Here is a 13,607-nt window from a genome sequence, read left to right on the forward strand (position 1 = left end):
AAACTAAAAGCATTTCAGCAACTCCAGCCACGAGGGCGGCTGGCCAGGAGCAAAGGAATAAATCCCACCAAGCCCATTCTTTTTATAGGGCCCCAGGAATGATAAGAGGCGATGGAAATAAAGTTTGCAGTAAATCTATCAGCTCTCACTACGCTCCGGAATAAACCTGCCTTTAAGGATGCTGTAGGGGCAATAAAACTGCCAGGAAGGGGCACCCGTCAGCGCTTCGGATGGGGGAACGTCATTAACGCAATTAACGCTGACCAGAGCGGGGCTGGGACCCGGCGTCACCCCCGGGGGACCCCACAAAGACACGGGGAGGCGGGATAGCAACAAAACTCCTTTAATAGCCGGGTTGACCTGAGGATTTGTTCGGACAGAGGTAGGCAGCCCCGCGGCCGCCGCGGACCAAGGAGCGCGAGGTCGGGACGGTGCCCGCTGCCGGGACGGGCGCACCCGGGCTCCTGGAGACCTCCAGCAAAGGACGAGGTAAAACCAGCACGCTCCTGACAAAAATACATTCGTGGGCGAGCGGCTCCCTTTGCCCAGAGACCCGAAAACGTGGAGCCGGGGGGGGGGGTCCCCGCAGCCCCGGCACCCCGTCCTGCCCCCTTAGGCGGCGTCAGCTCCGCACGCGCGTTAGAAAAATATAATTTATCGAAATTCTCCTTTTGCCAGCGGAGTTTTCTTCTCTCTCTTTGAATATAGCTCGATAGGTGTCTCTAGATTTCGGCCTGTGCACGTGTTTCTATCAAGATCAAGAGTTCCAAGCCAATCCTTAAGGACCTAACTGTAGAAAAGGCTGCGCACAAGATATGGCTTTTGCACCTACACCCGGAGGGACTCGGGGCTGGGAGGAGGGCAGGTGCCTGTGTGGGGCGAAGCCTGGGCAGGGGCCAGGGCCACATGCAGCCCTGCATGGAGCCAGATTTGCAAATGGCATCTTGTGGGTGTGCACAGAGCTCCTTTGCTTTCCTCCCTCCCCAAGGACAGGAGGGCTCACCCCATGCCCAGGTCCGTGCCACCCGCTCACCTTGGTCTCCGTCGTGCCCATGGTCACAGCTTGGACCTGCTCCAGGTCGCACCCAGACCCCCAGCACAACAAGTCCCCCCCGTGCCCATCCGCTCACCGTCCCCCAAACACTTTTTTGGGGGCTCTTCTGCCTCGGGGAGCTTCTGGAACGAGGAAAAGGTGCTTGTGTGGGGGCTCGCAGCTCCTCTGTCCTGGGTCAGCGTCCCCATCTCCAGCACTGCAGACGTGTGCCCATGGCTGGGGGGGCACAGGGAGGGTCCCTGCAGAGCCCAGGGATGGTGCCCAGCAGGGGACACGGCCACCTCACCCCGCTGCACCCCTCCGTGTCCCGTTGTGCCAAGTCCCCTGCCAGTGGGACGTTCCTCCTCATTTGGGATCAGCTCCATCCCCGCCAGCAGGAGCCTTCCAGGGGTTTCCAGGGAGCGTGGGGACAGCCCCCAGAGCCAGCAGGCACCGCAGGGACACTTTGGGCACGGCACAAGCAGTGCAGGATCCACGCAGTGACCCCCTTCCCCCGGGACATGCGCAAAGAACCGGTCGCATTGCTAAGGGTGCTGCAGCAGGCGGCATGGGAGCTGCTCAGCCCCACGCTGCCCACATTTCCCCGCTCCTCAGTGTCCTGACCGATGTCTGGCACGGCAGGGGACAAGCGCAGGACACCTGCGCGGTGGGGACGGGGACCAGTCGTGGTGGGGAGGGCCCCTCGGTTCCCAGCTCCGTGGAGGTGTCGGCCAAGCAAGCTCAGCGATGGCTGGGGAGCGTTCGTTTCTCATGCAGGGGGGTTGATTAACAGCTAGCAGCAGCAGATGGAGAATTAAAAGAAAGCCACCCACTGGGTGGAAGCAGGCAGAGGAAAAGGAGCCTTTCCTCTCCAGGCAGGGACAGATCCCCTACCCGGCTCGGTGCCATCACCTCGGGTAGTAGTCCTCCGGGACCCCCGACAGGTTCCGGAGCTTCAGAGCCGCGTCCACCGTCTTGATGTAGCCGCTGATCATCTTCCTCATCTCGGGCGTGTAGGGGTCGTACTCCAGCTTCCTCAGGCCTGAGCGCTTGAAGTTGCCGTCCTTCTGGCCCTCGACGCAGAGCAGCCTGTCCTCGCAGGCGGCGATGCCCAGCAGCCCCACCATGCGCTTCAGCTGGGCGAAGAGGTCGCGCTTCAGGTCCTCGAAGTGCACCACCAGCACCTTCCTGCCGTAGCGCAGCCAGTCCAGGGTGTGGGTGGCCCACCACGGCGCGTAGTTGGCCACGAACTCCGGCCACTCTGCAAAAATAGCACGGGGACGGTCAGGGGGTGACCCTGTGCCCCCAACCAGTGTCCCCTCTCACAGCTGGAGGGGCTTTGCGGAGCCCCTCTCCGATGGCTCGGCTTTTTGGGGGCAGCACGAGCTGTTGTCATCCTCGGGGACGGGGACACAGCTGTGGGTATGGATGGCTGCGAAATCACCGTTACCCCCGGGTTCCTGGCTAATTGATCCTCGCATAAAAATCGGGGGATAAAAAGGGTAATGAAACATGGACAACAAGCAGTGGATCTCCTGGCAGCGCGCTTACGATGCGTAAAAGCTCCGGGTACCTGCCTCTCCGTCTTGTCCTCCCCAAGAAACCGATGCCTGATTAATAGCTTAACTGCATTTAATTCCCCGGAGAATCATTAAACACGGTATCTGTTTCATTAAACAGATACAGGACAATTCACCTTGTGTAATCATATCACATAAAACTTTGCTTTGGAACGGCTCCAGGGACGCCGTAAAATTAATGGCACGGAACAAAACGCGGGGTTGCGCCGAGCCTCCAACCTCCGCCTGCGCGCGGCACAGCCGCGGCCGGGGGGGAGGCGAAACCTGCGAGGCAGGAGGGAGGAGCAGCATTTTCCATCACTGAATCGCTCCAAAATTAGAGAGGGAAATGAGCTGGGATCCTGCGGGGCTGGGGCTGGATGCTCCTGCGGGGGCTTTAGGCTCACGGAGCGGTGATGGGAGCGATCGTGGCCACGGAGCTGGCACCCTGCATGTGGTGTGAGACCCCACCTTTAATCATTTGGCCTTTTTGGTTGTTCTTTCGGCCTCGAGATGATTTATTTAACAAAACAACCAAGCGCTAACTGCAAACCTGGCACAAATGGAATGTCCTCATGCAGGCTTTGCTTCCGTGCTGGGGGCAGCGAGGTCTCCAGCCCCTCGCTGGTGGCACGCACGTTTCCCAGCGAACCCCGACCCCATTAAAGACCCCAAATGATGGAAAATCTCCATCATTTCAATGGTTAATTAACCCTGCAATTAACCCGGTGGCTAATCACACATTAAAACGTGCGTCCCCTTTGGTTTGAGTAAGAGCCAGCAGCAATCCCTGAACCCCACCCCAGTGGGGGTGAAGCCAGCCCCAATGGAGAGGTGACAGCAGGAGGCAGGAGGGGGTGACAGCTCCTGCGTGGGCATGGGTGTGGGGTCTTGGGGTGCTGAGCTGCTGGGGGTGCTCAGCCCACAGCCGAAACGCCTTTGCCAGCAGCGAGCACATGGCAATAACGAAATCCAGGCACATAACCGCAACAACAGGAAAAAAAAAAAAAAAAAGATCCCCTTAAATAAACTCTGAATTAAGGGTAGCAGATGTTCAATCAAGCTAAATATTTTAACTCTTTCCAATGAAGTCAATTCCACAACAGCAATTTGTAAATTGCTATAATTAACAAGCCTCCACAAGCTGTCTGTGCGTGGTGAAGGTGCCTTCCTCCGAGCAGCCGGGCTCGGCCGAAGGGGACGGTGGCAGGAGAGCGCCGCGCAGCACCCGCTGCCCCCCTAATTTTGCCTTAATGAGTTCAAGGCTTAATTTCACCCTGCAGACGCCCAGACCTTGACCCCGGGCGGTGGCACCGCTCGGGTTTTCCACGCCGGGACCCTCTCTGTCCCTGCTGGTGCTCGTCCCCTACCTTTGCCCTTCCAGTGGGCGTGCGCGGCGAAGCCGATGTGCCCCCCGTACTTGCGGTTGAACTCGGCCATCAGCGCCTTGTAGGGGTTGCGGATGAGCAGGATGGCCGAGTCGAAGGACTCGATCTCCTTCTGGCCGCTCTCGTGGGTCTTGATGCAGATGGTCCTCCCGCTGCGCCAGTGGTCCCGCTCGCCCTTGAACCCTGCCGGGGTGGAGCAGACGTGAGGAGGAACGTCCACCCCTGAGCTCCTCAGCACTTTCTGTGCTGCTGACACCCCCGAATATGGATGTGGTGTTCCTCAGCACGTCGCTGTTTTGAGCTGCTGTAGGGAAGTGCCTGGGGACAGTGCCTGTGGCATTGCTTTCGTTCCCAGCTCATGTTCCCAGGCGTTTTGGGGTGGCCCCACTGGGCAGGAGCTCCCGGGGCTTTCCTCTCTGACTGGTGCTCAGCAGGGACGGACGGATGCCATGGCTCCTTCCTCCTCTGCGTGCTGCTTTATTCCTGGGTTTTCTCCAAGGTGGGAATGGGTCAGGGGAGTTGGAAAAGAGGATTTTCTAGCTGAGACCAGAACCGCTTTCCCTAGCATTTCCTAGGGAGATCTGCTCAAAACCCAGCCTTTTTCACGGTGAAAAATGCCTTGCTTCATCTGCCACGGTCAGAGCCGCTTTGGTTCCTCCTCTAAAAATTTTCAGCACCCTCCACAGGTTGAAAGACACCAACACAAGGCAGAAATCCCAGTTCTGCCCCAAACTGCTCTCATTGCGAAGGCTCAAACGCACCACAGGAGGCTACGTCTACCCAAACCACTGCTCCCCGGGGCAGGCACGGGGCAGCACCGGGGGTACCCAGCCCCTCGCTCAGCTCACCCTTGTTGTAGAGCGACCCGTCGAAGTAGTAGCTGCCGGTGTAGAAGCCGGTGGCGAGCTCGATCAGGTGCCGTGCCCACGTGTTGCCGGCCCCAGGGAAGCTGGCCAGGGCCACGAGCTGCTTGGAGCGGGTGGGCAGGAACCTCCTGTCCATGCAGCGGTTGTCTGCAAGGAGGAAACGGGGAGGAGAAGAAAAGCTGGGGGGCAGGAGCTGTTTTGGCAGGGCTAATGGGTCGAGGCACCGGGCTGCTTGAGGATTTCGGGCAGGGGCTGCTTGCTTGTGCCGTGGGGATGTCTCGGTTCCTTGCTGCTGCCCCCAAAAAATGCTAGGGCAGGGTGTGAGGTGGTGGTGACGGGGAGAGGTACCCTTGTGCCCTGCCCAGGGGACGTGGGAGCAGCCCAAAAGGGCCTCAGATGAGGGAAGGGGGTGCCGTGCCATCACCAGCTGCACGCTGATTAATTAGGAGTATGTAATGAGGGCACATTATCCACGCGGCGCTGCTGCTTTTGATGTCAGTGACTGCAAAAGCGTTTCCAGCACGGCCACAAAAGCAGGAACTGTGTCAGGAATGGGAACAAGCCATTCTGAGACAAAACGAGCCGAGTTTTGGACCTCGTTCGTTTTAGCTCTGATAAAGAAGCTTTCTGGGCAGAGAAAAACCCCACGAGAGCCCTCCCCAAGCATCTCCCCCCCCGTGCCAGCCAACACCACGCTTCCATTTCCATCCCTTGCCCCACCAGCAGTGAGATGCACGGGACAGGAGCCTTCCCGGGGGTTTCTCTGCCTATTTTTTTGCTTTTTTCCCTTTTTTTTTTTCCCCACCCCGTGTGTCTGGTGAGCCCCGTTGGCTTCCCCTGCCGGCTGCCGCCGGTGGCGAGGAGAAAAACGCAGGAGCAGGGAGGGATCCTGCTGGAGGCAGATGGCAAACTGCTCTCTCCTGCACCGGAGTTAAGCAGTAATTAAAGCTGTTTGTTCACGGGAGGATTTATTTCCCGGGAAATCAAAATAAATGGCGATTTTTAATGGAAAGCAAAAAGCTACGCGGGCTGCCCGCGGGTGGCAGGAGCCGGGTGCCCACGTGGAGGGGTGCCCACAAAGCCAGGGCTGCCCCGAGCCCCCCGAAAGTACCCAAACCCTCACCTTGCACCTGGGTCTGGTAGACCAGCAGGAACTCGGGGGTGCCGCAGCTCTCGAACTCCTCTCCAGGGCACCTCTGGGCGCAGAGCTGCTCATCCTCGCGCTCGTGCAGGGTGAAGAGCGTGGTGGGGAAGCCGCAGAGGCAGGCGGTGCCGGCCAGCGCCGACAGCGGGTACTCCTGCGGGGATGGACACAGGGGCAGAGCCGTCCCTGCTGCCCTCCTCCCCCTCCTGTGCACAGCACCGGGGCGCTTTGGGTGCCCTCCGGGTGTTGGCACCCCCAGCTTGTTGCATGCACCCAAAGTATCCGGATTTATCCCCATTCCGTGGTGCTGCTCGCGGCGATTTAAGCAGGGAGAGTTTATTTCCCTGCTGCAAAGGGAGGTCCTCACCTGTGTGTTGTTTTTTTTTTTTGTTTTTTTTTTTTAATCCTCTGGCTGGATAATTCACCTAATTTTTAATGGATAAATTAAAATGGATAAATTAAATGCCCACTCCCGGCCTGGCGGTGCCCACCCTGGATGAGCTGCTCCGTGTGGACACTTTTACTGTGGGCAGATTTGGTGCAAAACGGGGGCCAGCCTTCCCCTCCCGCATCCCTGCTGGTCTCAGCAAATCATTAGGGTGGGAAGAAAACCCCTTCCCCTCTGCCTTTGGCAAGCCCCAAGAGTGGGGCAGCAAATCCAACCCGTACGCATCCCAATTGTACCGAATCAGCCCCAAATGTGCTGGGCGTGGTCGCAACCCCCCCCGTACCTTCTCGGTGCAGAAATCCACGCATTTATCCACGGACATGTTGGGCATGGGCTGGCTGGCGGGCAGGGCGATGGAGACGTTGTCCGGCCGGCGGAAACAGCCCCGAAACACCGCGCTGCCATCTGGGGGGGACGGGGGGGGAGATGGTTGGGGTACAGCTCGTTAGCGTTGCTCTAATTGGGTTTTTTGCCAGCTTGCCTCTGGGAGATGTTTGGAGAGGAAAGACAACCAGAAATGCCCGGCCCTAAATGGATCCTCCCCGAGGTCGCGATGTGGGCTGCCCTTTGATAATTAAACGCCTGCTAATGAGCCCCCCCCATCCACCCAACAGTGGGCTGAGAGGTGAAGGAATGTAGATTTGGGGAGAGATTCACAAACACCAGAAATCAAACCCTCATCTTTTAATATCTAACTGGACTCCCAAATCCTTCTAACCCCCTAATTTGCTCCCAAATCCTTCTAACCCCCAAATTTGGCTCCCAAATCCTTCTAACCCCTTAACTGTGCTCCCAAATCCTTCCAACCCCAAATTTGGCTCCCAAATCCTTCCAACCCCCAAATTTGGCTCCCAAACCCTTCCAACCCCCAAATTTGGCTCCCAAATCCCTCCAACCCCAAAATTTGGCTCCCAAATCCTTCCAACCCCAAAAGTGGCTCCCAAACCCTTCCAACCCCCAGATTTGTCTCCCAAACCCTTCCAACCCCCAGATTTGTCTCCCAAACCCTTCCAACCCCCTAACCGTGCCCCCAAACCCTTCCGACCCCCATCAACACCCCCTCTCCCGCGGTGCCACGACCCCGCCGGCGGGTGATCGGCGAGGTCCCCGGGGGGGGGGGGGGGGGGCGTCCCCGTTTTGGGGTCCCGCGGACTCACGGCGGCGGGCGGACTCCTGGGCCAGCTCCAGGCGGTAGATGGAGAGGCGGTTGGCCCCGCCGCAGGTGCTGCCACGCTCGCCCTTGCAGGGCATGTTGCACTCGAGCTCGCTGGCGTTGGGCGCCTGCACCTTGTGGCCGCAGTAGCACTCGGCGCCGAACTCCAGCCCCGCGTAGAGGTAGCCCCTGGGGGGGGGGAAAAGGGGGCTCAGCACCACGCCGGGGACACGGGGCAGGAGATGGCACCGGGGGGTGAGCCCTGGGGTAGGGACACGGCCATCCGTGGTGGTTCTTGGTAGCCTGGGGGGGTCTTCATATGAGGCAGAGCCCCCCCGGGACATCCGTTGTGTAGTTTTGGGGAATATGGGGAGGTGCAGGAGGTTCCCTGGGGGGGGATTGACGTGGGTCTGCTGGTCATGGGTGTGCTTGGAGAGCTGTGGGGATGGTGTTTGGTGAGGATGGAGGTTGGAAGGTTGGAGGGGGGGGCCCTACACGGCTTGAAGTGTCAGATCTGAGCCCTGCACCCCCTGCCCCGTGGGGGAATGGCACGGAGGGGAGCCCCCCGCTCCTTGTTCCTGGGGAGGAAAGTGGGGTTTCTCGAATAAAAAATGGATAGAAAAGAAAAAGAAAAAGAAAAAGAAAAGAAAAGAAAAGAAAAGAAAAGAAAAGAAAAGAAAAGAAAAGAAAAGAAAAGAAAAGAAAAGAAAAGAAAAGAATTAAAATAGAGTAGAGTAGAGTAGAGTAGAGTAGAATAATAAAATAAAATAAATAAAATAAAATAAAATAAAATAAAATAAAATAAAATAAAATAAAATAAAATAAAATAAAATAAAATAAAATAAAATAAAATAAAATAAAATAAAATAAAATAAAGCAAAAATCACACACACCAATAGACAACAGAGGAGGGAGGAAGGGGAGAGGGGCGGGGGGCTGTGTGAGCAGGGCAGCCCCGCTGCGTGGGGCTGGGCAGGAGGCGCGGTGCTCGCCCAGCACCCTACCGCTCGGCGCAGTTGTCCTGGCAGCGGAACACGGTCATCTTCTTGTAGTCCAGGAAGGACACGCCGCGCAGCGTCCGCCGCCGCGTGCTGTCCACGTAGCAGCCGATGTATTTGGCTGGGGGGGAGAGAGACGGGGGTCAGAGCCCGCCGGGGCCAAGCCCAGAGCCTGTGGCTCATTATTTCTTCATCATCATCATCATCGTCATCGTCATCATCATCACCAGCATTCTTATTCTTATTCGTATGCTTATGCTTATTTTTACTCTTATTCTTACTCTTATTCTTACTCTTACTCTTACTTCTTATTCTTATGCTTATGCTTATTCTTAATCTTATTTTTACTCATACTCTTACTCTTACTCTTACTCTTACTCCTTATTCTTATTCTTATTCTTATTCTTATTCTTATTCTTATTCTTATTCTTATTCTTATTCTTATTCTTATTCTTATTCTTATTCTTATTCTTATTCTTATTCTTATTCTTATTCTTATTCTTATTCTTATTCTTATTCTGCCCCAGCATCTCGGGGCAGGAGGGGGACAGGGAGGAACCAGGAGGATGTGGATGGGGACAGGGCAAAGGGACACTGGAGAGGCACCGAGCACCGGGAGCAGGCCGCCCTTCCACCCTGCCTAATTTTGTCCTAAATTGGCATCCCCGGCCTCGGTCCTCTCCTCTCTGGTCCTCCTCCCGTCCTCCTGCTTCAAACTCAGCAAAGCGGCTCCAAAATAAGAGAAGTTTCCTGAGGTGAGAAGTGGTAAAATAACGCGTGCCCTTAACTCTGCCCCACCAGGCACACATCGGGAGCTGGGATGGAAAAATAAACCAGATTTTCTCCGGCCAGCAGCTCACTCCCATCCCCAGACCCTGCTGCAGGCGGTGTTTGCCCAGTGCCAACACTCGGCAAAGCAAAGGCTGATGGACGCCTGCGCTGGGAGCGAACGGAGCTGCCGGTGGACAGGGAACAGAGCTGAACAAATAGTTCCAAGGAAATCCTGTATTTGACAAATTTACCCTTTTCTAATAACCTGAGAGCACACAGCCACGTCCTCGGCTGCAGTCCTTCTCCGTGCTGCTCCTCTTTGGCTTGGTGGGCTCGTGTTAGGGACAGGCACCTCCAGCATGTCCCCGTCCCCATAAGGCTCCCTCGTTAGGTGCCTTCGTTAGCACCTTGCTAAACCTCCACGTGTTTTAACACTTCCCACCTCCTGCTCACATCCTGCACCTGCTGGGGGGCCCTGCACCAAGCCCCCCAGCCCCATGCCCCCCCTATGTGCCACCGAGCAGCTCCCCACCAGCCTGGCCCTCGGGTAGAGGAGCACCGTGCCCAATAACTCCTGCCACCAGGCAGCCACCCCTCACTGCTAATTACCCTCGTCATAATTTGGCCTTCCCACGGCGCTGAGCAGGTTTCACCAGGTCAGCTCATTTTTTACCCGGGACAGACCTAACCGGAGCAGGATTTCTCCAGCAATTTCCACCCAGCTGCCGATTGATGCGCATTACGTCCAACCCATCGCCCTTGACATCTGCGTGCTGCAACCGATTAGGAAGGCAACTGGAATAATTGGGGAGAGGCGAGGACACTACGGGGACGAGGAGCCAGCTGTGGGGCCAACCTGCTCCAGCACACAGCTCCCATGGGACCCCACGGATGCATTCCCAAGGGATGCACGAGGCCAAACCCAGCCTGCAGCACACGGAGCACACGGCCGGGGACACAGTTTGGCAGGCACCGTGTGTCCGTCTGGAGGCAGCACCGCTGTCTGTCTGTCTTCTCTCCCCCTTTTACCCATTTAGCCCCTTATTTAGCCTGATAAAGGCAGAACCGAGGCGTTTCGAGGTGTTTTCTCGGGGCTGTGCTGCAGGGCGATGCTTAAAACAAATACCTGCCCTTGATTTTCCAGTTGGCTGATCAAAGGCCTGCCGCAGCCGGCGCTGAGCTGTTCCCCAGCCCCATGAAGCTTGTTTGCAGATGTTTTCCCCCAAACCACTCGCACGGCACCGATACAGATGGTGCCTGCTGTTGGGAAAGCTCCGGTGATGGGTGAGGACGCACCCAGGTACACCGAGACGAGCCCAGAGCTCCTCGTCCTGCAGCCCAGCAGACGTGAGCACGGCAAAGGGTGGGGATTTGGGGACATCTGGAGCTGCCCAATTCCTCTGCTCCATCCCGCCCCGACCCCCGTGGCCAGGATAGGGTTGCTCGGACAGAGGCTGCTGGTGAAGGACAGGGTGTGTAAGGCCAGGGATGGGAGCACTGCTGTGTGTTTTTTTTTATGGTCTCTGAGGGTTTCTTCCTGCAGAGCAGCTGGTGAAGCCTCTCCAAGTGTCACTTCACATCAAAGGGGCAGAGCAGCCACACGTGTCACGGGGACGGGCTCCCACGGCCCCTCCGTGCACGACGGGATGGGGGCACCAGGGTGGAAATGTCACCCACGGGGAACCCCTCCTTGTCTCATTTTAGCACCAGAAAATGCCTTAGGTGAATATTCCCCCCTGGTAAAAGCCCCCAAGCCCTGAACACTCATGCCAGCCTTGCCTGGCTCCATGGGGGCAGCCAGAAACTTGCAGGCGCTCGAGCAAATGGGACATGGGGGACACGGGGAGCAGCAGGGCATCCTGGGCATGTGTGTCACAGCCACCAGCACATTTCGTGCTCTGCAGCACCCACAGCACCTCCATGGGGCTCGGGGCAGGACGCCAGCACCAGCAGGGCGGAGGAGAGCCCGGTGGCACACGGGCACCTCTCCGGGAGCCACCGCTCGGTGCTCCCCGCCACGGATAATCACCCTAAAAACCGAGGCAATCCGTTCCGCTGCTGTCACGGGTGCAGCGTGCTGGAGCAGGCTGCGTTGCTGCTTCTCCCCAGCCCACGTTATTACCGCCAGCACATGGCAGCAGCTCTCAAGCTCAGCTGAGGAGGCGAGTTACCGCTTCGCCGCGGGGGCACGGAGCTGCCGGAGAGAGGGCTCGGGGGCTAAATGCACACCGGGGGCTGCTGCCTGCCAAACCCCAAGCACAGAGGCACGGTGAAGGGTTTTCCCCGCGTTTTGGTGGCGTTTGCAGGGTGCTCGCTCTGCCACCCACGGGTGCCAGCTGCAGGAGCATTGGGACAGCGGCTGGGACAGCACCGGGTGCGTGGTGCATGCGCGGGGCTGCCTTGGAAAAGCCCCCGCAGGCAGCTCCTTGGTGAGCTCCGCACAGAGCTGCCTTCGGGATAAATAGATGACATTTTAAAAATCAATGCGAGCGACTGCATTCGCTTACCCGTGTTCATTAACAACGCTCCCACTCCCACCGCGGGCAGGGAGCTCCTGGCCCCAGAGCCTGAGCACGCAGCCCACACACCTCCGGGCTCGGATGTCCCCTGGGGCCGAGGGGACTGATGCTGAGCTTCCAAAGGGCGCTGGCTGCTGGGGGCTGAGCGGCCAGAGCCGTCCTCACCGGCAGCATCTCCTCGGCTGGCAGCCCTGAAAGTGCCTGTCGCTGTCACAGCAAGGCACTGCCCGGAGCAGGCGGGAGAAAATGGGAAAATGGAAGTGGACAGCTGGTATTTGGGGTGGGGGGAGGGAGGGAGAGCATCATCCTCTGCACCAGGGGGCTCCGCACAGGGCGCGCGCACCCTGGGGTGCACAAGACCCCAGGATACGGGCAGAAAACATTTCCTTGTGCCACGCACACAGCTTATAAGCAAATACCGACATATATACTGACAGCCTGCACTCAGAATCATCTCACCAAGGGGATGCACACCCAAAAACACCTCGGGGACCAAGGCTCTGGAGCTCGAGGCTTGCCCCACTCCCACCGCCAGCCCTTACCTCTGTCCTCGTCCTTCTCACGGCCGCTCCTGCCCTTGAGCAGGCGGCTCCGCGCCGCGCCGTAGTCACCCGCTTTGCTCCTCTCGGCCGGCTCCTTGGCGGTGCTTTTGAACCAGGGCCCTCGCCGCCGGCCCCCCGCAGCCCCCGGGAAGCCGCGGCTCAGCTGCATCACCCCCAGGTAGGGCAGCTCCTGACCCTCGCCCGCCGCGGGGCCGCGGGGGCTGCCCGCCACCCGGGGCTCCCCGGTGAAGCCGGCGTGCAGGAAAACCAGGCTGCCGGCCGCCAGGTAGAGGGCCAGCAGGGTGAAGAAGCGCACGGGTCTCCGCCGAAAATACCGCTGGAATTTCACCAGGAATTTGGCCATGGCGTCTTCATCCCTCCCCGGGGCGGGAGCCAGGGAGCCGCTCTCCTTCGCCGCGGGGTATCCAAAGGGGCGCGCTGATGGGGGCTCCGTTTTATTCCCCTCCTGGCCGAGCCCCCCGGGACGTGGCAGCGGGGGGGATCATGGGGTGTAGGGGCTGGTTTGGGATTGATCAGTGGGTGCAGCCCTGCTCGGTGGCTGGGGGCAGCATCTCTAGGGGCAGCGGCGCTGTTGGCTCTCCGGGCGAGGAGTGAGGAGCCCTCGGGCGCATCTCTGGCCCCTTGATGCCAGCTGGGGCCCTGTGCCCAGCACAGCCCCCTTCATTTCGGTCCCAGGGCAAGAAAGCTCCACCTGCAAGAAAAAGAGAAAGGCATTTGTTAGGGGACCCTGTGGAAAGCCACCTCCCCATCGCCGGGGATGGATCCTGATACCGGAGCTGGCCTCGCCTGCAGGGAAGCCAGGGGGGCATGGGGGAGCTGGCAACGTGGTGACATTGGTGACAGCCACCAGCAATTCTGGGGGGATTCACAAAGGGGGTGCTACGGGAGAGCTGCAGGAAGGCTCAGGGCACGTGGGGTTGTGATTTTGCCCCCTTCCCAGGGCTGCCCCGGGGAGGGGGGCACCCATAGCATCCTCCTGCTGCGCCCACCCCCAGCCCCCGTGCCACGGAGAGGCCAGGGGCGAGCCCAGCCCAGTGTCACCGTGGGGAATGTCACCACGGGAAATGTCACCGCCAGCCTTCCCGCGACCCGTGGCCACCATCCCACACCCGGGCCTTGCCGCCTGTCACTTGCTCGTCTTCTTTTCGGAAAGGAGACGAAAATA

General features: G+C 58.6%; 1 protein-coding gene across 1 annotated transcript; it reads right to left on the reverse strand.

The window, feature by feature from the left end:
* Positions 1–327: 327 nt before the first annotated feature.
* On the reverse strand, positions 328–13,100 carry WSCD2 (WSC domain containing 2). Its single transcript, XM_032199403.1, has 8 exons — positions 12,422–13,100; positions 8,596–8,710; positions 7,596–7,780; positions 6,722–6,843; positions 5,970–6,144; positions 4,829–4,993; positions 3,963–4,163; positions 328–2,294 (listed from the first exon to the last, which is right to left on the reverse strand). Exons 1-8 carry the CDS (start codon positions 12,783–12,785, stop codon positions 1,942–1,944), a joined length of 1,680 nt encoding a protein of 559 aa, XP_032055294.1. The 5' UTR covers positions 12,786–13,100; the 3' UTR covers positions 328–1,941.
* Between the last annotated feature and the right edge of the window lie 507 nt (positions 13,101–13,607).

Source organism: Aythya fuligula, chromosome 17 (genome assembly GCF_009819795.1).
Source record: "Aythya fuligula isolate bAytFul2 chromosome 17, bAytFul2.pri, whole genome shotgun sequence".
In the NCBI taxonomy this organism is placed as follows: Eukaryota; Metazoa; Chordata; class Aves; order Anseriformes; family Anatidae; genus Aythya; species Aythya fuligula.